Genomic DNA, 25,220 nt, shown 5'->3' with positions numbered 1-25,220 from the left:
GTATTTTCCAAAAAACAAAGATGAGAGAAATATTTTAAGACGGAAAATTTTCAAATTACCTTTTAAGGATCTTCTATTAACGGCGAACGACGACAGTGGCGAACGATCGAGAGCGACAAATGATGGGAGCGACAATCGACTGCTAGGGTTTCAAATTGGGGAAGAAGAAAGGCAGTCAATCTGCCTTCTGCCCGATCTAGATTTTATAACAGAAGAAATGAACTACCGACGAATAAATAACCCGTCGGGAGTTATAGTAACTCCCAACGGGTAATGTCCCACCGTCAGGAGATTGAAACTAGAATTCTTCATAACTCCCGACGGGTCCCTTACGTCGTCAAGAGAGACCCTATCTCCCAATGGCGGATTTAAGCATCAGGAAACCCTCTTTTTTTTGTAGTGTAAAAAAATAACTCAACTATCTTGACGCTTATTAACTGTCAAGTACATTGAGAAACTACTTGACGTTTTAAAATTGTCAAATTACATGACAGCATGAAAAAATCCAAAAATTTTGACCAATCTCCGTTTTTTTTCATTATTCTTGACATTTTTCATCAAAATTACATGTTACTTGACGTTTTTTCATAAAAACATCAAGTACTCAAAAGTTCCAAGTATCAAGAAAAGTCTTCTTTGTAGTAGTGTTTATATGATTTCATAGCACCAAAAATTTGTATAAGCACTTTACAAGCATACGACCTCTATAAGATCGTGCGAGTGCCTTGCAATAATCACACTATTCGATTTTATTTTGGTCACATCTCACTCTATACAATTCTATTTTATCTAAATGACCACTCATTTTTGTACATTTTTTCGTGCTCTATCCAACCATGCATATAAACATATAAACATCTTGACTTTTTAATGCACTTGAACTAAGCTAAATTGATCGAATTAGAAGAAGTTTTTTTTCTTTTTTAATTGTTTTATGTGTAGGAAAGACAACTTATTTGACCAGTAAACCCAAAAGACTATTTGGCCCTAATTTTGGATTACACAATATTGTTCTTATATATATGTATATATATTATTATCATGAAAACAAATGTCTAACATAGTAACCAAGCTTATGATTTAAGATGGTATTCAAATCAAACACTCAATCGTGCAGCTGATTTAAAGGGAATAAGAATTTCAAACTCAAACCACACTTGTTTATTAAAGTCATTTAGGTCAAGTAATTGATATCCAAATGAAATAAGTATTAACCTTTTAAATAATTCGAGAGTGTCTTTCTAGCTTGTAGTTTTGTGAGATTGTGATGTTGCAACATTTTAGTATCGCTCGACTCACTCAATAAATGTCTAGGGTGAAATCTCCTTCTTGCCCTTTCTCGAATAAAATAAGATGATTACCAAATGGGACCTTAAAATAAATATTCAAAATATCACACAATGATTAGTTGAATTGTATTTAACGATTAAAAGAAAGATAGACTCTAGCGATCCTTCATCCTTCCTTCAATTAAAGCAAAACAGAGATAGAATTAGATCAATTCCCTCAACATTTTTTTTTAAATATTTATCATTGTTCCAACTATTCATGGAACATATGAAACAAATGAATAATCATCTGCCTTTCTAGAGGATTTCTTGAAAATCCTACACGATCCGATTCTTTCTTTTCTTTTCAATTAGCATATGGCCATATCTTCAATCTGATCCGTTCAAATCTTATTGTTGAAGAAAGAATAATGTATGTTTCTTTTGTCCCTTCCGAACGACCAAAAGATAAAGAATAGATAATATATTCAAGGTAATTATATATTTATAAATCATCTCAATTCATCCTATTTTATCAAATCCAAATATAATTTTAATTTTCAAAGATGAATAAGATATAGGCAGTTTCAATAAGATTTCATTCTTAAATAAAATTTTAATTTAATTAAATTAATAACTTGGAATGATGGAGTAAATAGAGTAAATAGAATTAATATATGAGATGAGAGATTTTTTGAAGTGTTTTTGATCATCCATCGAACATTAAAGAGTAGCGTAAAGTGAAGACAAATAAATGAATGAAGGTATAATTTTGTTATTAGAAGATTGAAAAGAGAAAAAGAGAAAAGAAAAGAAAAGAAAAGAAGTTAAAAAGGAGGTGTAGATTTGTAATGAATAAAAGAATGTTAATTAACAAGTAATTTAAAGTGAAAAAAATTGAAAATTGAGGGGTAAAAAGTATGAAGAGGATCAATATTTAGGCCTGACTTGAATGGCTTGAATAATAAGTCCAGATTTGAGTTGAAAGCCTTTGGTTTCCATGAAACTCATATTCACTTCTTCATCACTTTCTCCACTGAAAAACTCTCCCAATTCAATCTCCAACCAACCATCTTCCCTCTCTCTCAGAACCCTAATTTCCTTATAATTCTCTAAATTATTATTATTATTATAGGAAGTTAGTGCTAATTTTCTGGCTCTTTCCCTTCTGTTCCCATAAAACAGATACTCCAAATCTTGCTTCTTCTCATCTGATTTATGGTGTAACCAAACATAGGCTTCACGGATATTATTATTATTATTATTATTATTATTATTATTATTATTTCCCAATTGAAGAGAAACTTGAGCTGGCATTAAATCCAATCCATAAGCTCTCTCTGAAATCTTCAACAAAAGATATGCTCCATACTTTGTGTTTGATGATACCATTTGGGTTCTGATTTTCCCTTTGATTTCCAGCCAACTCACTGTTCTAAGCTCCACCACTTCTGGGAATCTGCACATTTTTTTATTTTTTTTTTAAATTTAATCAAAGCTTAATATATTTAATTGGGAGAGTTACAAAAATAAAGAAGAAAAATACCTTGATTGAGGATGAGATTTCCAGCTCCAACAGAGTGGATCAGAGCTCCATGTGATACCCAACTCTCTTGCAGATAATGTGTAGCTAATTTTCCCCCCAAATCTATCCAACTCAAACCTCTATTCAAAATTAAAACATTTTATTATATATTATTATTCTTTTTTTATTTCAGTTCACTAACAAATTAATTGAACATCCCAAAATCTTACGGACTTCAAATTTTTTATTTACCTTTCTACCGCCGTCCAGCAGGATCGGACAACAGAGTCGCAAGAAAACCTCTCTCTTCGATTTCAACGGAGACTCGCCCGAGATATCAGACGCCGCCAGAATCTCCTCGTAGTTTTTCGGCAAAAATCTCCCCCAAACCACGTCGGATTCCGCTGCCGATCGAAACACCGACGAGACCAGGGATAATTTCCCCACATCCGAGGGACTTGTAAGTGACAGAATTGTGGAAACACAGTCCTCCGCCAACACTCCGATGCTCCAAATTCCGGCCATTCTCTTTGCAATTTTTCTCTCTAATTTTTAAGTTGGGTCTGTTAAGAGATGGAATTTGGGAGTTGGGTTTTTATAGCAATCACTTTCTCTCTCTACTTTCTCTCTCCTAAGTCATATTTTGGAAGTACTTTAATCTGGCACGTGTGAAGTGGGATTGGTGAATGTAAAAGAGAAGTGGGTTTTTGAGAGAGGGGAAAAGAAATTCCATGGAGCTTTTTATCAATCAAACCCATTGAGAACTTGAGATCTCCAAATTTGACCATCCTACGTGGATTTTTGTGGGATTTATATACCATCTACAAGAAGATTACCAAATTCTAAAAATTTATTTTGAAACATAGCAAAAAATAATAATAAATAAATAAAAAGTTTTAAAATTAAGAAAATAGCAAGAAAATATTGTTTTTTTACATGTTTTCAAATGCAACTTAGAGTTGTTGTAGGATCAAACTTTCCATTTTTATATAGAGTAATATGCCGTTCAAGTTGCATTGATTTCCATGTACTTTTTTAATAATAACATTAAAAAATAAAAACTTTCACATAATAATTTAGGTGTATAATTCCATATGTATCCAAATATTTTTATTTTATAGATGCGTTCTCCCTCTATGATTTATTGGGTGAGGGATATTTATTTATAATTAATGAGTTTTGTAATGGGTATTTTGAAATAAATGTAATCATGGACTAAGGGAATGGAAGCAATGCACTTTGTTGATAAAATTACATATTTTCTTTTTATTTATTTATTTTGAGTGTAATAAATAAATATGTGAATTTGAACTTCCAATTTGAAAATAAAGAAAGAAGGTATATGTCAATCGCTACAAAATTATTCTCAAATAAGGTCATATTTGCTATAGAGAAAATGTAATAAATTAATGGTATTTGAAGTTGGGTTCTATTTGATTATGATCGTTATTGTTTACTTGTATTTTGTACTCGTACTGACATGTGGGACCCACTTATACATTTATAATAGAGAAATACAAACTGATTGATGATTGATGAACGGATGGTGATCAATTCAATTTTGTTTGAAGATTACGTAGGATTTATTAGCCAATATCATTATCGTTATCGTTATAGATACTATTACTATTACAAACTATGGATTTGTAACATTTTTTTTTGTTGTTGTTATCATTACAATTTTAACTACATGATAAATATGACCTAAATTATTAATAAATGACACGCAAGTTATATTATACACCAATGATGTGATAAAGTCATTGATCAAAATTTGATTTTATTAAATACATGCAATAATGCATCACCTTTATGGATGTGACATTGAATATTTCAAAGGTGCATTTTATACTTCGCTCTTTGATGTCAAGTCGAGAAATTTGTGAATTTTTTCTTTTTAAATTGTAGCTCAATTAAGGATGAAAATATTTATCGATATGTTAATATATCTATAAATAAAAAAATGCGACATTGATATTCAATATCCATTGATATCTCTGGTGTATTTTAAAAATGCTAATAAAACATATTCATATTGTCATCTATTTAGTCCATTATGAATATAAATATTGTTAGAATATTCATAATTTAGTTTGGGTGTAAAAATACCTTAATTATTAATCTAAATAAATTTAACAAAATGACATTGTCAATCATGATCTATAGCCCACTAATATATATCTATCGCAATCTATCATTGATAGACAATGACATTTTGCTATACTTGAAAATATTTTCAACCGTTTATCATTTAAAACAATTATTCTAAATTTTAATTTTTTGACGTATAGAAATATCAGTTAATATTGATATTTTAATGTTTAATATTAACGTAGTTACGAGGATACTTAGTTGAAACCATCAAATATTATTTAAATCTCTTGATATGCCATATGTACTTAAATTATTTGCAAGATGTGTGACAAAAATTTGTGAAAAAAAATAAATGAAAAACCATTGTTGTTTGAGTAAAGTCATCTTAGCCTATCTATAAATTTTGGAAAGATATTCTCAACTTTTTATTCCTATATGCTAGATTGAACTTTCCTTACTCAGACAATTAATGAAGCTATAAAAGGTGGCTTCCCTGTGCCACTATTATTTATTTATTTATTTATTTATTTATTTTTCTTTTCTTTTTAATATATGATGTAGGATGACGAATTAAATTCTAACCTCGAAGAATATAGAGAAAAAAAAGTCTTTTGTGTCAATTGAATTAACTTCATGAGTTTATTCTTAAATTAAATTATATATAAAATAAATGTGAAAATTAAAATATCTCACTTTTAATAAAATCTTAAATTTAAAATGAGAAAATACATCGTTTTGTTTTTAATTCATATGTTAATGTTTTTAAATAGAATATAATCTTTATTGAATTGGAAAATTATTGTGGTTTCACATATTTATTAAAGGCTAAATTATAAGCTGTCTTTAAATTTTTTTTGTTGTTGTTGTTGTTGTTTTTTTTTTTTTTTTTATAACTATACTTCCCAAAAGTTCTTACAAGTGAACTTTTAAAATTTTGTCTATATTTACTTCATGTTTTTTTTTTTGGAAGTTGGTGCACTAGCAAGAATAGCAAAGAATAATTTTTTTTTAAAAAAATCCTAAATTTATAAATTTAGTAATAGTTTTTCAAAATTTATAAATATAACAAAAAAAAAAAAATACATTGAAACATATTTCCTGTTTTTTATTATTCCAAATTTACCTTTATTGGCATATCAATATGTATATCAGTAATATATTTGATATAATTTATCTGATATAATAGTCATCCGATATACTTTATATTTGATATATCAATTAACTAATATATCAAACATAAAATATATAAGTTATACATTTGATATATCAAAATTATCATTCATATATTGTACTAATCAGTCAACAAATGCTTATGCATTTGCTATTATTTGTATACTTTTACTAATACAACAAATATAAAGTAGAAAAGTTATATAATGGATATACCAAATTTATCATTTATAAATCATATTTATTAGTAAAGAAATGCTTGTTCATTTATTATTACTATAATTCGTGGACTTAATTTCAATCTTTATTCATTTGTTATATAATATTATTTTGTAGTATATTATAATTAGCTTTTAATGATTCAATATATTATGTTGACTAACCATTTTGAATAAATATTGATAAAATTATTGGTATACCAATATTGCACTTGAAATTGAATTTTGAACATGTGGTGATATATTATTGATATATCAACACAAAAGTACTTTTAAGAAGTACTGATATACTAATAATACACTAACGTTTTATACTTCAAATAAACCTTGAGTTAATATTGACATAATACTAATATATCAATTTTATACTTAAAATGTTATTTAGAAAAAAAATTGATATATTACCAAATGCTAATGATATATTTGAAATTAATTTTTTATGCACATCGATACAATATTGATAAACTAGTTTATACTTCAAATGAATTTTGAATAAGTGTCTCACTATAACTATGATGCACTAATAATATATATATATATATATACTTGAAATTAAATTTTGAACGAGTACCGATATACTATTGATACACCAATACAATACTTAAAATAGATTTAGATCATGAGTGATATATTATTGATACATTAAAAATGTACATAAAATAAATTTTTAATGACTATTGATATACTATTGATACATATATATTATAGTTTAAATAAAAGTTGAGTGGTTGTTGATAAACTACTAATACACCAAATACTTAATATTGCATTTTGAGTTCATTGTGATATACTATTAATACCCTAATGATCTACTTACAATTCATTTTGAATTAATACTAATATACAATTGAAATGTCAATGTTATATTTTAAGTATCATTTTTAAATAATATACTTCATGTTTGCTATATCAAAAATATCATTGATATGTTTTTTTCTCTCTAAATTAAGTATATCAATAAATTAATATATGAAATATGAAATTTTTGTTATACAATTGATCTACCAAATTAAATATAACTTATATACCATTAAAATCATATAAAAGTTTTGAAAATAAAACAAATTAACTAATATATAATTCATATTTAGTTAACCAACAAACAAAATTAATGCATTTAACATATACCATCAACATCTAATTTGAATTAATCAAATGAAAATAACTCTATATAAAAATAAAATAAAAATAATATTTGCCATACTCGAAAAAACAACGACGATCATAATATAATTAGGAGTCATTTGGTTTATAGTTTTATATATGCTTGAGAATAAATAATGTCAGGGAATAAGATGCCTGAAAATAGGATATTTGTGAATCAAAGATGATTATGTTTATCTGGGCATGTGAATGACTATCAGAATTTTATGAACAAAAATTATGTTTGTATTTAATTTTTGAAATTAAGTATGAAAATATTATATAATTTTAATAGTTTAATTAATTAAACAATAAATATCATTCAATATATTGATAAAAACTAATTAGTTAAGAATCAATAATAATTTTAATTATAAATTTTTAAAAATCGAGTAATTTATAATTAAAATTAACCAATTAATATATTTAAGGAAAGTCATATTAATCATAATATAATACTTAATCATTTTATAATTATTAAGTTCAACATTAGTAATTAAGATTTTAAGAAAAATATATCTTATTATATAAAACGTGAAAATTTAGATAAAAATATGATATAATAATAAATAATACTAAAAGAAAGTTTTGTAAATATGATACGTTAATAACAAGTAAATATATCACAATACATAATTTTTTTAAAAAATTCACAATAAATGATTAATTAATTATAAATAATCAATAATAATTATAGGTTAGAAATATCAAATTAAAATTAATCTCAATAAATAATTGATTAATATTTTAAAAAAAAATAATGTAATCAATTATTATTATGAAAAAATAAATTTGTGTACTATCTAAATTCAACTCATTTTAGTTTACTGATAAATATGTTTTAAGATATTGTTAGCTAATTAATTAATAATTTATGTAAAAAGTAAAATGTATTCATATCAATAAATTTTTATTTTAAAAATAAGTTAAGTAAATATTTTACTATATTATTATTGATTTATTAAAATAAACATTTATATTGATTTTTTAATTAATATTAGTTGATTGATTATGTTATAAATAAAAATTATATATAAAATAAAAAACAATGGATGGGGAAAAAAGAAAAATCCATAATTTTGGAAGAGAATAGAAAACTCAGAAATGAGGATGCTTGGGAATAGTTTATTACTCGAACAAAGAGTTGAAAATTGTAAAACAAACAAAGGAATTTGGATGTCTGTGTCAATTTTCAAGTAGAAAAATTTCTCCACCAAATTACTTTTAAAGTCATGATATATAAGTTGTATAATCATTTAAATAAAGTATATTATTTTTTAAAAAAATGATTTAAAATATATGATCGGTTGATATAGAATATCAAATATAAAATATATTAAATATACCTGCTGATGCACAAATATAGTAAAATCAATAATAAGAAAAAAATCAAGTTTTAATTTTTGCTATGTTGCAAATACCTAAGTTTCTTTGCAACCCATTGCAATTTTGCTTAAAAAAGTTTCATTATGTCTAATTATATATATTTGTCCTTGACACAATAAGTTTAGCACATATCCCATTAAATATCTAGATTTTTATTTTTCAAAACTATTACACTCTACCACATCATTTTTTTAATTATACAATTAAGACATCCAATAATTGCCAAATTAAATACTAGCTAGAGATTACTTTAACCCATCAAAATGCGTATTTCTTTGAAAGATTACGAACTAAATAATAATTTTAATTTTAAATATCAAGACTCGCACCCTATGACTTTTTAGACATTTTGTTTTTATTCGCTAAAAAACAATATATATGAAATAACCTATTATTAATAAATACAAACAATAAAAACAATGGTTATGCGTTTATACCAATTTGTTTTTTTTTTTTTTTTAATTTCTACAAAATAAAAAATAAGGAAAATTATTTACACAAAATAGCTAAATTTAACAATTTTTTTTATAAAAATTAATAGAAGTGTATTAGTGTCCACTACTACAGAAATTAGATTACTTAACGTTTTTCCAATGTCAAGTAAAGGGTTACTTGACACTTATAAAAGCGTTAACTATTCGAGTGCCAAGTATAGTGTGATAACTTGACTCCGAAAAAACGTCAAGTAATATGTTTCTTAATAGAATTTTTGTGTCAAGAAAGATAATGCACTTGACATTAGTAGTATGTCAAGTCTATTCAAGTGTCAAGTATAGTGTGATACTCTTTGACGTTTTTTATGTGTCAAGTATATGTTTTTTTATTTTCAAATTAAATGCCCCAATCGATATTGTCCTTTTCTACCTTGTATTCCAATAATACAATTACATCCAATAAATAAACATTATACATTTAAGATCTATCAACTCAATATATTCACTAAAAAACCATATCTTCAACTATGAACACTCCTCACAAATTACAACAATATTTCTCTTTCACATGTACATGTACAAAATAAAATCTCAACTATTGCTTTTGTATACAAAATTCAACTTTCAACAAACACAAAAGTGACAAATTGTTTAATAACCTCTCAACAAAGTACATTATTTAATCTATACATTGAGCTTTGAAGTCTAAAGATTGAGAACTAAGGATCAGACAAGCCATGTTTAAACAAGTCAATCTGCAAAATAGAATAAAGGGCGATAACATCAAATTTCAAAATATATAAATAAGTGTTAAAATACAACAACATAATCCAACCTACGAAAAGTTCAATAATAATAGTTACAAAACGCAAATTCCAGCAACTATGTAACAATTCCAAAAAAGTTTCAAGACCTTAATACCTATCAAAATATCAAAACATCGTTAACTTTGTTGGACAGTGGCTCCAATCCCTTGAAATCTTTGAATTGAACACCAAAAATTGAAAACAACTCAATTATTAGACCAATACTTCAATGGATAACAAAGAACTATTAATACTAACCTCCAAACTTACCAAAACCTTGCCAAGATTGGTCTCAAACCTATTGGATAGTAACTTAACTCCTTCCAACACTTCAAAATCAATCTCATCATCAAACATTCAAACAAGCAAATCATTACCGAAGATGCTATATTAAAACCCAAATCACAAATTCATTCAAATACATCCAAAACACTTACCTGAAGTATTTGCTCAAATCGATGTTTCACTTGAGCCTCGTCCAACTTTCCTGAAAAGAAAATAAAAAAGGAACAAGAACACTCATACATTGATTTATTTGTCCAGTCTGAATATACATCAAACCAAATTTAATAACAAGTTACTAAAAGTTACCAAAAATTTCCAAAGTCAAAACCTTGCAACCCTGCACAACACGCTTCCAATCTTCAAACTCCACTACAACCTGAATCTATGACCCAAACATAATGGGTTTTTTTTCAGAACTAACCCAAAATCAAACAATAATCAAGATTATGCATATAAACCCACAAAATTACCAAACCTTACCCAAAATAAGGATTGGGGGTGTTCGGCTACAGATCTGGGGGGTTGGGGGCATTTGGCTATAGATCTAGGCAGGGCTGAAGCAACGGAAGCGTTCGGCTACAGATCTGGGCACGGCTGAAGCGACGGAAGTGATTAGGGGCGTTCAGCTACAAATCTGGGCGAGGCTGAAGACTCGCGAACGACGTGCATAGCTGGCCGGCTGGCGTGGCTGAGCAAACAACGAGGGAGAAGGCTGGCACGACTGAGAAAATGATGGAATGAAAAACTCAATAACAGCGGCGCGAATGGAGGTGAGGGGAGAATTAAGGTTGACGACGGCTAGGGCTCTCAGGTGCATAGAAGAAGAAAAAGAATTGGGGAGAAGGGGAAGGTCGTGAGTGAGATGGTGAAGGAGGAAAGAAAGAGTTTTTAATTTGAAAGGGAAATGAAAATGGGAGAGGAAAATATTATTTTATTTGATAATTTTGGTAGGAGGAAAACCAAATTTTAGAGGGAAATGAAAATGGAAGAGGGGGGAAACAAAAATAAAATCTGTACACAACCGCTGAGTAAAAAATAAAGTCTCTACACGATCGCTTAGCTTTGCTACACGATCGCTGAGTAACACTAGACGATCGCCCACAAACACCTCGCGATCGCTTACCCGAAACTACACGGTCGCTTACAAAACATTACACGATCGCTTACCAGTTTCTATACGATCACCTACAAAATGCTATACGATCGCTTACCAAATGCTACACGATTGCTAAGTAACACTAGACGATCGCCCACAAATATCCTGCGATCGTTTATCCAGAACTACACGATCGCTTACAAAACATTACACCATCGTTTACCAGTTTCTATACGATCGCCTACCAAATGTTATATGATTGTCTATCAAATGCCACACGATCACTTAGTAGAGTAGACGATGAGCAGCATATAATTAGAGGCCTATCAAATATTTGAAATATTCCGTCAATCTCGCTTTTTTAACCCTTTTTACTTAACATGAAAAAAATGTCAAGTAAGAGCTTCTTATTCTTGACACGTGAAACGTGTCAAGTAAGACCTTATATTACTTGACACGAAAATCGTGTCAAGTAAAGGTTCGCGTGAAAATATCTAAAATATTCCGTCAATCTCCGCTTTTTTAACTCTTTTACTTGACATGAAAAAAAATATATATAAAGTAAGAGCTTTTTATACTTGACACATGAAATGTGTCAAGTAAGACCTTATGTTACTTGACACGAAAATCGTGTCAAGTAAAGGTTCTCGTGAAAATATCCGAAATATTCCGTCAATCTCTGCTTTTTTAATATCCAAAATATTTCGTCAATCTCCGCTTTTTTAACCCTTTTACTTGACATTTTTTTTTTCCAAAATCATATTACTTGACGTTTTTTCCACAGAAACGTCAAGTAATTAAAAATTACAAGTGTCAAGTAATATAGATTTTGTAGTAGTGGTCTATAAGTGATAGAAACTGATAGAAGTCTATCATTGATACTATCAATAATAGAAACCGATACAAGTCTATCACTAATAAATGATAAAAACTAATAGACTTTTATCATTGATAGAGACTGATAGAAATCTATCATTGATACTTTAGTGATGGAAACCAATATAAGTCTATTACGCTGATAAAAATCTATATGTGACTATCAATGTTTTTTTTATTAATTCTATAAATAGTTTGACATTTTTTCTATTTATGAAAATCTTCCAATTTTCCCCTAGATTGAAGGTTTTGATGAACTTAAAAAAATCAAATAATAATTAAGAAATTGTTTATACAAATTTTTTTATTATTATTTATATTTTGTTATGATTAAATAATTGGCAACATTGATTAAAAAAAACTAGAAAAATTCAAATAAAAAAGGGCATATAGTTAGCTAACAATATTTATGAACATATGCATGAAGACAAACTTTTCTCAAAGGGGCACATGCGTAGGTAACCCTACTGAAATTAATACTTTAATGTATGCTAGCTAGCATATATAAACCTAAAATAATAATAACAATAAAATAAAGTAAAATATAATTTAATTGCTAAACTTTTGAAATTTTAAAAATGTCTAATAGAGTTTTAAATTTTTAATTTTGTACTCAATAGATTTGTAAACATTAAATTTTGCGCTTCATATGTCCGGGACCTATTTGATAATTTTTGAAAAATTTACACACTAGTGTTGAAAGTTTTTTTTTTAATATCCTATTAAACATAAAAATCAATTATAACGAATAGATGCAATAATTTTTAAAATTTTCAGATATTGCATAGAATTATTAACACAAAATTAAAAATTCAAATACCTATTAGATATTTTCAAAGCTCAATAAATGTCGAACCTATTATACAATTTTTAAAATTTACGGATCAAATATAAATACAAACATGAAAGTTCGGTGACTAAAGTTAACCTAAAAAATAAGACAATTGTTGTAGTATACTTTCAATAGATCTAGCTCTTCCCAAAAAAGATGTTTTCCATTATAAATTATGAAAACATATTGCATCAAAATTATTGTTGTCATTTATCAAATTTCAATAAAAATTAATTTTAAGATTTATTGTAAGGGTAGAAAGATAAAGAGAATTAAAATAATTTATAAATGGATGATCGTGAGTATATAAGGGATAACAACTATCACCAATCGTACGAGACCATTTGGCATTTGGGTGAAACTAAAGGTAAAGCCACTAGGGTATAAACTACAATATAAGACGACAATTAAACACCAAGAACTAACAATTTTTAATTATGTATTTAAAAACATTTTCACCATCCAAGTTTTGTTTTGTTTTAATTATGATCAATTAAGTTGGTTGTTATAGTTAGTTATTAAAGATGATCAATGGAGTTGATGTTCGGAGTTGGTCACTGGAGATGATCGTTGAAGTTGGTTGTTGAAAGTGGTAGTTGTGTATAATTGGATGTCGAAGGTAAAGTTTTTCGATTATCGCAAAAATTTGAATAGTGAACACTATTGAAATTAATAAAATTGAGTAATTTAATACCCATTTGTGAAAGTTGATAGGTTAAATATTGAGTTGAGTTGATAGTCCCCACTCTCTTAATATTAATTTCCAAAAATTCTAATTGAAATTATGGTGGGGTCCACCAGAACGTGTCCAATGGAGAAATAATAATAAATAAATAAATAAAGAAGGTCTTGTTTGGCTGCATTGCCAAACATAAAACCGGTAACTGGAAAAGTCGGTCAAAACCTGAGGAGTGGACTGTGGACCGTTGATTTTCCTTTATCCATTTTTGTGTATTTGATTTTGATTTTAATTTTAATTTTGTTTGGGGTTGGGGCCAATTGTAATTTAACGGAAAACTGAGGGCTGGGTCAAAAGTCAAATACTGGGGACTCTGACTAATGCACCAACTTACCTTCGGTTTGTTATTTCTTTGCACCCTACTCAAAGCATCCATTGTTTTCTCAAAGGGGATTTTTTCTTTTTTTCTCATAATGAAAAATAAAATTATTATTTTTATAGTAGTTTGGCCCATAGTGGATCAAGAAATATTAAATGGTGTTGTAGGCGGGGATTCGAGGAATACAAATAACCTCTCGATTTTTTCAGTTGTAGCGAACATCTGGAATAACTAGTGAGTTACAACTCTATTGTACCGCAATTTGTGCATTAGTCTAAAAATTGAAATTAAAAAAATCGAAAAAATAAAGTTGTAATCTATTTTTCGTATTTTAGATATATGTTGGATTGTACATTTAAAAACTTAATCTCCCTTTTAGTAAATCATTTACTATGTGTTTAGCAATATGTTTAAAGAACAAAAAAATTAAAGTTACCAGTCAGATGAATTTTAACTGATTAATTCATAGATACAAGTAAAATAACCAACTCAATTTCACTAACATTTAAAGTTGGTAGGTCAAATATTGAATTGATAATTTTTACCAATTCAACTTAACTCATATTGGTAAAGCCAAAAACTACCTTAGATTATCTAAATAAATAATACAAAGATTTTAGAAAGTGGTTCTCCTGGGTTAAAAGAAATTTTCAATTTTCTAATCAAATTGTTGTTATTGTTGAAGGTTCTTAGGTATTGTTCTAATCATTGGTAGGGTCGTAGAGCTTCGTTCTTAGGTATAGTTATGTGGGGTGTTGGAAATGATGTTTGGGCTTAGGCCCATAGAAAAAATTAAGGGGAGTAGAGTTGGCAACGGGGCTGCGGTCCTGTGGGGTGTGGCCGCCTTCTATGAAAGAGTTTAAAAGTCTCTTTCTAAAGCTTTCACGGTGACCCGAGGTTTATGTGCATGACCATAATAAGCACATTCTATATCGCATAATCAAGAAAATGATTAGGAGTAAAACGTGTTGTGGGGGTCTCAACCAGTGTTATTGAAAGTTCAAGAGGTAACTCACTCTCTCAAATAAGGTTGCCTTACTTCACTATGCATCAATTCAAATCATTAGATATTGATGTTTAAGTTTGATCTCCTTTGCTTGCTTAGAACCGTTTCTTCAAAATAATCTTTTATGTCGTTTACTTGTTAACTTTTCCATAACAGTCATTTGTGGAGAATTGTTGAAAGTGACTTTTGAGCTTAGGCCCATAGAAAAAGTTAAATGGGTGGGAGAGTTAAATTAACGTTGAAAAATTTAGCATTGCATAGAGGGTATAAATACCAAGGCATCCTAGACGAGAGTCCAAAGTGTTTTGGTGGTAGAAACTCTTTCACTACACGTGCACACCGCCGCTGTTGTCTATCTGGTTGGACGGGCGGGCGGGTTCCGGTTTGAGTAACCGTGCTTGCGCAAAAAAGAATTAAATTTTTAATATTTATTTTTTAATTATTTTTTTTAAAAAAAAAACCCTGATTCATTATAAATATTAATAAATCATTTTATTAATATTTCGTTGACCGTCATTCATCTGTTCGTTCATTTTCCCTATTGATTACTCTTCTCCTCTGCTATTTAATAGAGATTAGATGTAAGAGAGAGGTCACACATACTTGAAAGTTCTTACTTCCTCTTTTGTTTTGCTTTAATTATTCATATGTTCTGAGCAACCTTCTCTTTCAATTTAGTCCATTTTCTGGCAAGTACATGCCCTTGAGGAGCATCCGACATATCGCTTAGCACTGAGATCGCACCATAATTGCTTTCAGAACAACAGTTTCTCCATGGCACAACAACCTTTTGTGACATTTGTTTATTGTTTTAACATGGGGTGGAGCCTTAGGGATTCCTTCTTAGGTCTAGTCTTGTGGGTGGTGTCTCGTGTGTACTACAAATTATTCTCTTCCTTAGGTGTTTTTTTTCCCAATATGATGTCTCTCCTTTTAGGGGTCGATTGTCGCTCAGTAGCTAATGAGCCTAACTCTTTGTGAGTCTCTAAGTCTCCTAGTTTCTTGGTGATTTTGATGGTTTCTTCTAGCTCAAGATGTGAGCTTGTCCTTTGTTTTATGCCTATCTACTTATTAGTGTTTGCTTTGTGTGTGAGTTCTAACTCTCGTATTTTTTGTTTTATTTTGTGTCTTTGTCTAAGGTTAAGAAATTTTCGGTTTTTAAAATATCAAGAAAGTCAATAGATGATTTAAAAGTTTGCGAATTGAAATACGATAAATAAATTATTAACTTCATTTGAAATGAAAAAGATTATGGGTAAGCACATTAAGAAATGTGTACTTATATGGTAAATGGAAAAGAAAGAAGTTAAATAATATATGTTTTTAATTATGAATGGTTAATTGAAAATTAAAATATAACAAGTTTGGATACCTATGAAATCCGACCATTTTAGTTAAGGATTCATTTAAAAGTAAAAATAGGAGTTGAAATCACATTAGATTTCAAGCCATTCTTTTTCTTACAATAACCCTTAATTAAAATATAACGAATTTGAATATATTTTGATTTGAAATCAATCCAAGGAGGAATACTTACATAGCAAATAGAGTGTTAATTTATTTTTTTTAAAAAGAAACCGCAACTATAATTTTTTATATAATAATTGCAATACATTTTGTTCAAATTTTATTTTCTTAAATACAATATGAGAAGAGAGAGATTCGATCCTTTTCATCGATAATATAATATAATATTTTAATATATATTGGTATGTTTTTTTAAGATAAAGTTAAAATATGTACTTATAAAACATGATATTGAGCGGGAAAAATTAAAAGGATGTTGTCCTTTTAGAAACTATTTAGGAAAATATTGTTGTTTTCAAACTATTTGTAAATATATTGTTGCTTTTTTTTTAAAAAAAATAAGTCGAGGGTTGAAAATTCGACCTAGATAGATCGAATTTTGAACCCTCGAGATAGATCGAATTTTGAACCCTCGACCTTCCTTTCATTTGTACGTCGAACTTTGAATCCTCGACCCTGTCCTTCCTAACATTATTATTGAGTCAGTTTAATTATCATTACGGAGACCTTCCTCTATCAAAATATCGTATTTCTAAATTTTCATAAGGTCCCCCTGGAATTCCTTCCAAAGCTTGTTGAATAATTTTTACGAATTCTGTCATCTCAGCAAGTCTGACTAAATAACGAGCTAATGAATCTCCTTTTTGCCACTGAACTTCCCAATCAAATCCGAGAGTGAGATTATGAGAGAGAACGAGAGCGTGAGCGAGAGCGAAATAGCGAGATTTTGATAGAGAGCGAGAATACCGTACAAATTTCTTTTTTTTTTCCTTTTTAATTATTACACATTCCACCTTCTTCTTTCTAATTCTTTTTTTTTTTTTAATTTTTCATTTTATAAAAACAATTTCTAAAAATATTTTATTATTTTATTTAAACTCTAAAAATAATAATAACTCATAAAAATAAAAAAAATGTAAATTAAATATCTCATTTATATAAAAATAATTACAAAAATCAATGTGTCCCACAAAGTGGATGTCGTCGATTTCGAGCTGGTTGTCGTTGTTGTCGTCGACTTCAAACTTGAGGTTGCTCGGTTTCTTCTTGATGTTGCTCTGATACCTCTGCAGGCGCTTCATAATATAAATATTCATTATGCTCTCCACAACCCCGACCATGTCCATGCACGTATGAAGACGAAGGAAAAGCCTCTGAGTCATAATGTCCTGAACCAAATACTGGCATCATCATCATCGGACTAACATAATCAGTTTGACTCTACGTCTGCATCATAGGGGGCAACTCTTCCACATTATGTACAACCTCATCAAACTCATCCTCTTCCCGAACAGGTCCTCTACATCTAGGAGCTGGTGGAGGAATAATAGGTATATCATACATATAATGAATTTCCTCCATATAGCTTTGGTTGTCACTACATATAGCAAGAACCTGGTTCAGATCATTCGCAACCTCACGGAATCTAATGTTGTTCGATTTCTATGAATTATAAAACAATTAGACAAAATTTAAAATAAATTTAAATTTAAAAAGATTAGATAATATTCATTCATTTACCAGATGACCCACAGCTGCTCCCGGGTGAGTGACATAGCGCCTTGTGATATTATTATACCAATGAATATATTCTGAAGTGACATCTGTGTCAAACTGTTCAAGAGAAACCCCCACTGCAATAAACCTTACACGATAGTGCCATCGAATTACCAAATGTGCAACTTTTTGGACCAATCTCCAGTCCTTAGGTCAATATCATGTAGTACGGGTTCAGTATTACAAGGCGATGGGACATCCTGCTGAAAACCGATTTGTTTCATCACCCTGTCAGGAAGATGCCATTCACCAATATAAAAACATATGAGAGGACTCATCGTCCGCCATATGTTTTGACCATTCGTACAAAAATTAGGCAAAGTATGCACAATAATTTTGTACGACTCTCAAATAACCTGAAACACAAAATATTATATTAGGGAATATTAAAGACAAATACAATAAAAATGTGAATAAAATAATCAATTAGGTTTAGTGTAATGTACCTGTTCAGGTTGAAGCAGATCAAACATGTATCTATACTGGTTGACTATATGTGTGGCTGTCCTAGTCACACAAAATTTGTCTCTCCACCTAAATTTTTAAATTGATAATTTAGAATTTAAATTAACTAGATTAGTGATATAAAAATTAAAGTGAATCAAAACATCATACCGAGAACTGCAGGCTCGTCCAACTAACTGAGCGTTATTAACATGATGTAACTGTGGAGCCATTGTTGGAAATCGCTCCCAAGCCCATAGTTGCAAAAGTATGAGAGGCCCAGCTATCTCTCGAACCTCAGGTCTTGTTGCTGATGACTAGGTTCTATACAATCATGCATACGCCGCATCTCTCCAAGAATATTCTCGCCGATATGGGAGGTTAGCTAACTGGCAGGAACATCAAGTGAACAAAATGACTTATTGATCTCGAACAAGCCATCATACTGAGCGGTACTGTTCATGTAACAAATGACAAGCATTTCGGCATTCATGCTCGCATTTTATGGCCGTTTGCTCACATTTTAAAATCTGAACTACGAAGATTTTATTGAGGATTTACAAAGTATGTCATACATATGCTGAATGTTACTCTCCGTCAATTTCAACTTATTAGCCTGACGTTAGGTGGATTACCCATGTTATGAGGATCTTAGTTATGCTAGGGTTATTCAGCAACTCTCTGATGGTAGTAATGTGGTGAATGTGTGACTCTGATACATCCTGATCACATCGTTGTTGAGAAGACCTGGGTAGACCGAAAAATTCATGTTATCACAAGGAAGATGGATTGGACAGAACTAGCCACTCGACAACGATGTTGGATTTTGTAACCAGTTTAGGACATAATCAAAGAAAGTGTCATTCGTTACTAAGACGGGCTCCAGATAGTTAGGATTGAATAATATAATATTTTTTTATTAATTATTTTCATTTTATTGTATATTCAATTTTTTTTATTATAATTTATTGTATATTCATTTTTTTTTATAATTAATCTACTGTATATTCAATTTTTTTTTTTTTGTAAATCAATAAAAGTTTTACATTATAATAATCTAATATATTCAATTTATTATCTAATGATTATTCAATTATAGTATAATAATCTAATATATTTAATTGTTGTTTCTAATGATTATTCAATTATAGTAATAATAGTCTAATATATTCAATTTGTTATCTAATGATTATTTCAATTATAGTATAATTAATCTATATATTCAATTTATTATCTAATGATTATTCATTATAGTATAATTAATCTATATATATTTTCAAATTATAGTCTAATGATTATTCAATTATAGTATGATTATTAGCTTCTTTTTTCTTCTTTTTTTTATAATATTTCTATGGAAAGATTTCAAATAAAGTGAAGACTCTTCGCTCTCTCTAAGATTCGCTCTCTCACATTCGCTCTCTCAGTATACGCTCTTTCTAATCTCGCTCTCTCCTAAGATCGTCGCTCTCGCTCTCTCCTAAGATCTCACTCTCACTTCTCGTCTCTCCTAAGATCTCATCATCTTCTCAATATCTCGCTCTCTCAGTTATTGTTGTTATTTTCCATTAATGATTACTAGCTTTCATTTCTTTTTAGAACAATCACAAACACTTTTTTTATTATGGAATTTACTACCAGAAACTCAATGCGTAATCTTAACATTCAATGTGTATTCCTGAATAATCTTCATTTTTTCAATTATTAACAACCATTTTCATTTTACCCAAGTTCAATGTTAGTCAGAATTAGTCAATTATAAACTAAATCTCGCTCTCTCCAACATTCCTCATTTGAATCTCGCTCTCTTCAAAATCTCGTTCAACATCTCGCTCTCTCCTACTATCTCGCTTTGAATCTCGCTCTCTCTTTAATCTTTTTCACCCACTTATCTCCTTAATGTCGTATTGAAGTTTCGACATGTGGTGTAACCTTCGACAACCTAATATATACAAAATTTGTTCGTAGACAAAGCTAATTCGGAATTGTCTTTCATTCCAAGGCATAACTTGTATCCATGCGCTTCATATTGCCCTGGAGTTCGCTCCCAGAAATTATAGCCATCCCACCCTCACGTCAAATCCCATAAGTCTCCGTCTAATTCGAAGATAACAAATGCATAGGTTGTTAGAAGCAGCTCGGTACACAGATACATATAGTATACCATCTCATTACTTTATTTCCTCTATGAGGAAAAAAGAAGTAATAAACCTGTAATCTCGAGGTGGATGTGTGTCGACAACAATTCAACCTTGACAGACAACCAGCTCAAGCGGGATTCGCGAGATTTCCTTGTCGAGGGTTGAAGTTTCGGCTTACGTATTGTTTCCAAGTTTTTCTTTGTTTGTCGAGTTCTCTTCACTCAACGTTCGAGGTCATCCTACCATCGATTAGTTGAGTTCATATGTTCTCACACGGTATTCTACGGTGCTCGAAATCAAAAAAAATTATTTCTCTATCCATTTTCAAAACAACAATATTTCTCTATAAAGGTTTGAAAACACAATTATTATTTAAAGGTCCCTATTGAAGCGTGTATATAAATATTAAACTACACACCAAGTTATATAATGTGGTTGCAATATTAATTTTAAATAATATAATTTGAAATTTCGCTAATTGGGAGAAGCTTATCCATTCAAAATCATTAAAAAAGAAACAGTAATTAGAAAGGTGGCTTGTCATTGTCAAATAGTTAATCAATATTATCACTAAATTCTTTGAATTTGACTACAAATCAAAACCTAAATGTGTTCGCTAAAAAAATTCAAAAACTCAAATTTGTCAAGGCATAATTTAATCTAAGCTCTTTTTGGATTAGGAAAGATGAAGACTTTAATTTTGAACATCAAAGAAGAAAATTAATAAATTCTTAACCATTGAATTTAGCTCTTAGAAGATAATTTCCTTGTTTTATTGATTCAAAATTTCTTAGATCGGACAAAAATTGGGGATAAAAAATAAGAAGGGTAATTTATAATGATTTGTATGGATATATATTTTGAAAGTTTTTATATTTTGTAAATATATTTTAGTTTCTTTTAAAATATTTAATCTCGTTATTTGAAATATCTTAGGATATTCTAATAAATAATTTATTCGAATATTAGTTTCTATTCAAAACTTTTATCCTACAATCTTTAACAAAAAAAATAAATAAACCTTTTAAAAAAAATGAATATAAGATAATGTCAAGGTTTTTGACGCATGGAGTGATGTCATTTGCCCCAAATTCAATGTTCCTATGTGTCAAGGCTTAGAGGTTTACAAACCAAACTCGATTATATTAATGAAATAAGCGATAATATAAAAGATTTTATTTTTAAATGAAAAAAAAATATTTTGAAATAAACATAGTTTCATGGGCAACGTGCTTGTACTATCCTCCTAAAATGATTTTGTCACGGTTCGTTATAATATATATATATATATTATAGGTATATATATATATATATACTATCTCTACTCTACTCAAGATCAAAAGAGGAAAGATGTATTCAATTTGAAGTGAGATGCTACAATTGAATAAACAAACTGAGTGAATCTCAAAAATACAAAAGAAAATCAAATAAATACAAAAATTGAAATGTTTGTCAAATTTAACTCAATTGAGTTGTTACTTGACCAAAATCAAATATAACTCACTCAAATTGAAGAACTATACATTTAACTTTCATATATGTTAAATTTGTACATAAAAACGTCATTTAATTTGAAATTTTAATCCAATTTTAAAAGTTTCTAACCTTGAATATAATTTATATAATTAAATTTATTTATTTATGTTTCAATATTAAATTGTTCCACTTTTTCTAACCAATTGATATTTTTATTATAAACACATGAATACAATTTAAGGCCAATTTAAAATGACTTTATAAGAGTTTAGAATTGTTTTTTAACACTCAAAATTTTTTTTTTTATGCAGTTAAGAAGTCATTTAAAAAAGCCATGTGGGTGAGATCATGATTCAAATTATCGGTAAATTAATGAAATTTTAAAACCACAAACAACTCAAGAGATTTAAAAATAGAGAAAATAATGTTGATGAACTGGGGTTTTGGCGTTGACTCAACCAAATAATATATTATATTTTATTTTTAGAAATAAGTTGCTGTTAAACAAACCACATTTTTCTAACCTTACCGAAAAAGGCTTCCATTCTGTATTAAAATATTCGAGTAATTATTATTAGGTTAAAATTTCATTTTTATTTATTTAATTTTAGTTCTAATAATTTTAATAAATCTTAAATTTAATCTTCATTTTTTTTTAATATCATTATTGTTTTTTTTAAAAAAAATTGTTATCCATTAACATTATTTAGATATTATATTGGGAGATTTTTAAAAGCAGAAAAATAAGAGAATATCTACACAAATAGCAAAATTTAAGTATAGTTATAGAAGTCTATCAGCGTCTATTAGTGATAGAAACTGATACAAACCTATCACTGATAGAGACTGATAGAAGTCTATCATTGATACTATAAGCAATGAAAACTGATACATGTTTATCATTGATAGAGATTTATAGAAGTCTATCGGTGTCTATTAATTTTGTTTTTGCTATTTCTGTAAATAGTTACTTTTTTTCTATCTGTGAAAAATTCTCTATTGTATTTCCTTACCTAAAAAATATTATTATTATTTATTTAATATCGCTAAAATTAAGTTTGAGAAAAATCAAGGATTTATTGAATATACATACATTAAAAAAATATAGAGACCAAAGATAAATTGTTTTAAATGGTAAAACTATTGAAAATATTTACAAATGATAACAAAATATCACAGTCTATCGAAGATAAGTCGCGATAGACTACTATCTGTGTCTTAGTCTATTCCAATCTATCTCAGATAAACTGTGATGTTTTGTTATTATTTATAAATATTTTTGTTCATTTTTCTATACTCGAAAACAGTACAAGACCAAAATGGTATTTTCTCCTATTATTAACAGACTTTTTCAACCTTTCAAATAAAAAAAAAAAGAAAAGAAAATAATTGACTTTTTGAATATTGAAATGGTTGTAATTGGAGTCCAAAAGTGGAAGGGGGTGGTCAGTTTTGGGTACCCGTTGAGGAAGGTTCATAGGAAACTCTAAAAGCAACAACTCTTCATATAATATTCATTACCATTAATGGAAAGAAGAAAGCTTTTCAATGCAATTAATCAAATTTACATGTGACGAAATTAAAAATTAATAATAATAAATAAAATCGTCAAAGTGGGAATAATTCAGTTCGGTCCTATTTGATAGGTACAGATCTTCTTTAAAGTCAGACGTTCAAATTCTTTTCTCTCTCTCTGTCATTTTCTTAAGTTGTTAATAGTTTTTTTAGCAAATACATCACCTTAGACGCAGGAAAGCACCGAAGAGAAGAGCCAATGAAGCTCAATTATGGGTCACTTTGTTCTCTTATCTAGGGACTTTACAAAATGAATAATATATACCGAAGAAGCGAGATTAAAATTTTTAAGAAAAATCAACCTCTGATAAATTAAAATCGTCCCGAATCACAATCTCCAAAGAATTTGATTGACTTTTACACGAAGATTTCGGCGCTACCATATTCGATCCAAGTCGTTCAAGCCTTCAACCATTGGGTTTGAATCCATCAACTTCACACCCCCAAGTTGCTAACAGGTTAAATATTCTTTTTTATTTTTTTAAAAAAAGGGTTAGGTATTAACTTCAGATAGCCAATATTTACTTAGTAGACTTAAAATTTTAATGGAGAAAAAAATGTCATCTGAGGTTTTTTTCCCCTTTTTACTTACAATTTTGTACTAATATCTGATAAATTTTTTTTGTTAAAATATTATTTTAGTCTATGTAAATTATATTTATTTTTTTAGCTCTTATTCCTTTTAATTATCTAATTTTAGTCTACATAATTCTAATAAATCTTTAAATTATGTCATTGTTCAAAAATATTAGATATAACCTTCAAAATTTATTAGATAATAATAATAATTTTCAGTAAGAAAAAACATTATATGAATATATTTTTCTTGATCCATCATTTCAATACCTTATCGAGTAAAAAAAATACGTTAAAACACATAGTTTTTTTTTAAAAAAAATGTCACATGACAAATTTTGATTGATGTACAATTATTAAACAAATGCTAATAAAAGACAACTTTTTCATGAAAAATAACAATAAACTAACATTAAATTTTTAAGATTTATTAAAAACACGTATAAAAGTTTAGACATTTTAAAAAAAATTATATGGTCTCTTTCAAATTCTTATGTCATCAAAATTTATCATCAACCAAAAAAAATTTATAAGAAAACTTAAGTTTTTTAATTAAATTATAGGCTTTTTTTTTTCTGAAAAAAGAACAATTGCAATTAATCTCAACTTACTGTCATCCCTTTTATTTATTAAATCCACTGCATCTAATCTCATCGTTTTCATTAAACCAGCAGACTTTAAATATTTAAACAGATAAAGAGAGAGAAAGTGATTGCTATATAAAATC

General features: G+C 28.5%; 1 protein-coding gene across 1 annotated transcript; it reads right to left on the bottom strand.

Moving 5' to 3' along the window:
• Positions 1–2,023: 2,023 nt before the first annotated feature.
• On the bottom strand, positions 2,024–3,377 carry LOC120080169 (F-box protein PP2-B13-like). The gene is made up of 3 exons (XM_039034742.1): positions 3,046–3,377; positions 2,815–2,933; positions 2,024–2,727 (listed from the first exon to the last, which is right to left on the bottom strand). The coding sequence occupies exons 1-3, from the start codon at positions 3,316–3,318 to the stop codon at positions 2,199–2,201; spliced, it is 921 nt and encodes a 306-aa protein (XP_038890670.1). The 5' UTR covers positions 3,319–3,377; the 3' UTR covers positions 2,024–2,198.
• Positions 3,378–25,220: the final 21,843 nt, after the last annotated feature.

Source organism: Benincasa hispida, chromosome 6 (assembly GCF_009727055.1).
Source record: "Benincasa hispida cultivar B227 chromosome 6, ASM972705v1, whole genome shotgun sequence".
Classification (NCBI taxonomy): domain Eukaryota; kingdom Viridiplantae; phylum Streptophyta; class Magnoliopsida; order Cucurbitales; family Cucurbitaceae; genus Benincasa; species Benincasa hispida.
This window is presented reverse-complemented; position numbering and strand designations above follow the sequence as displayed.

Bases quoted from the DNA above. Each gene is read 5' to 3' on its own strand.
- LOC120080169 (XM_039034742.1), bottom strand. From the start codon at position 3,318: ATGGCCGGAATTTGGAGCATCGGAGTGTTGGCGGAGGACTGTGTTTCC. The intron at 2,934-3,045 runs GTAAATAAAAAA...AATTTTGAATAG, and splicing joins TGCTGGACGGCGGTAGAAAG to AGGTTTGAGTTGGATAGATT. The intron at 2,728-2,814 runs GTATTTTTCTTC...AAAAATGTGCAG, and splicing joins AAATCTCATCCTCAATCAAG to ATTCCCAGAAGTGGTGGAGC.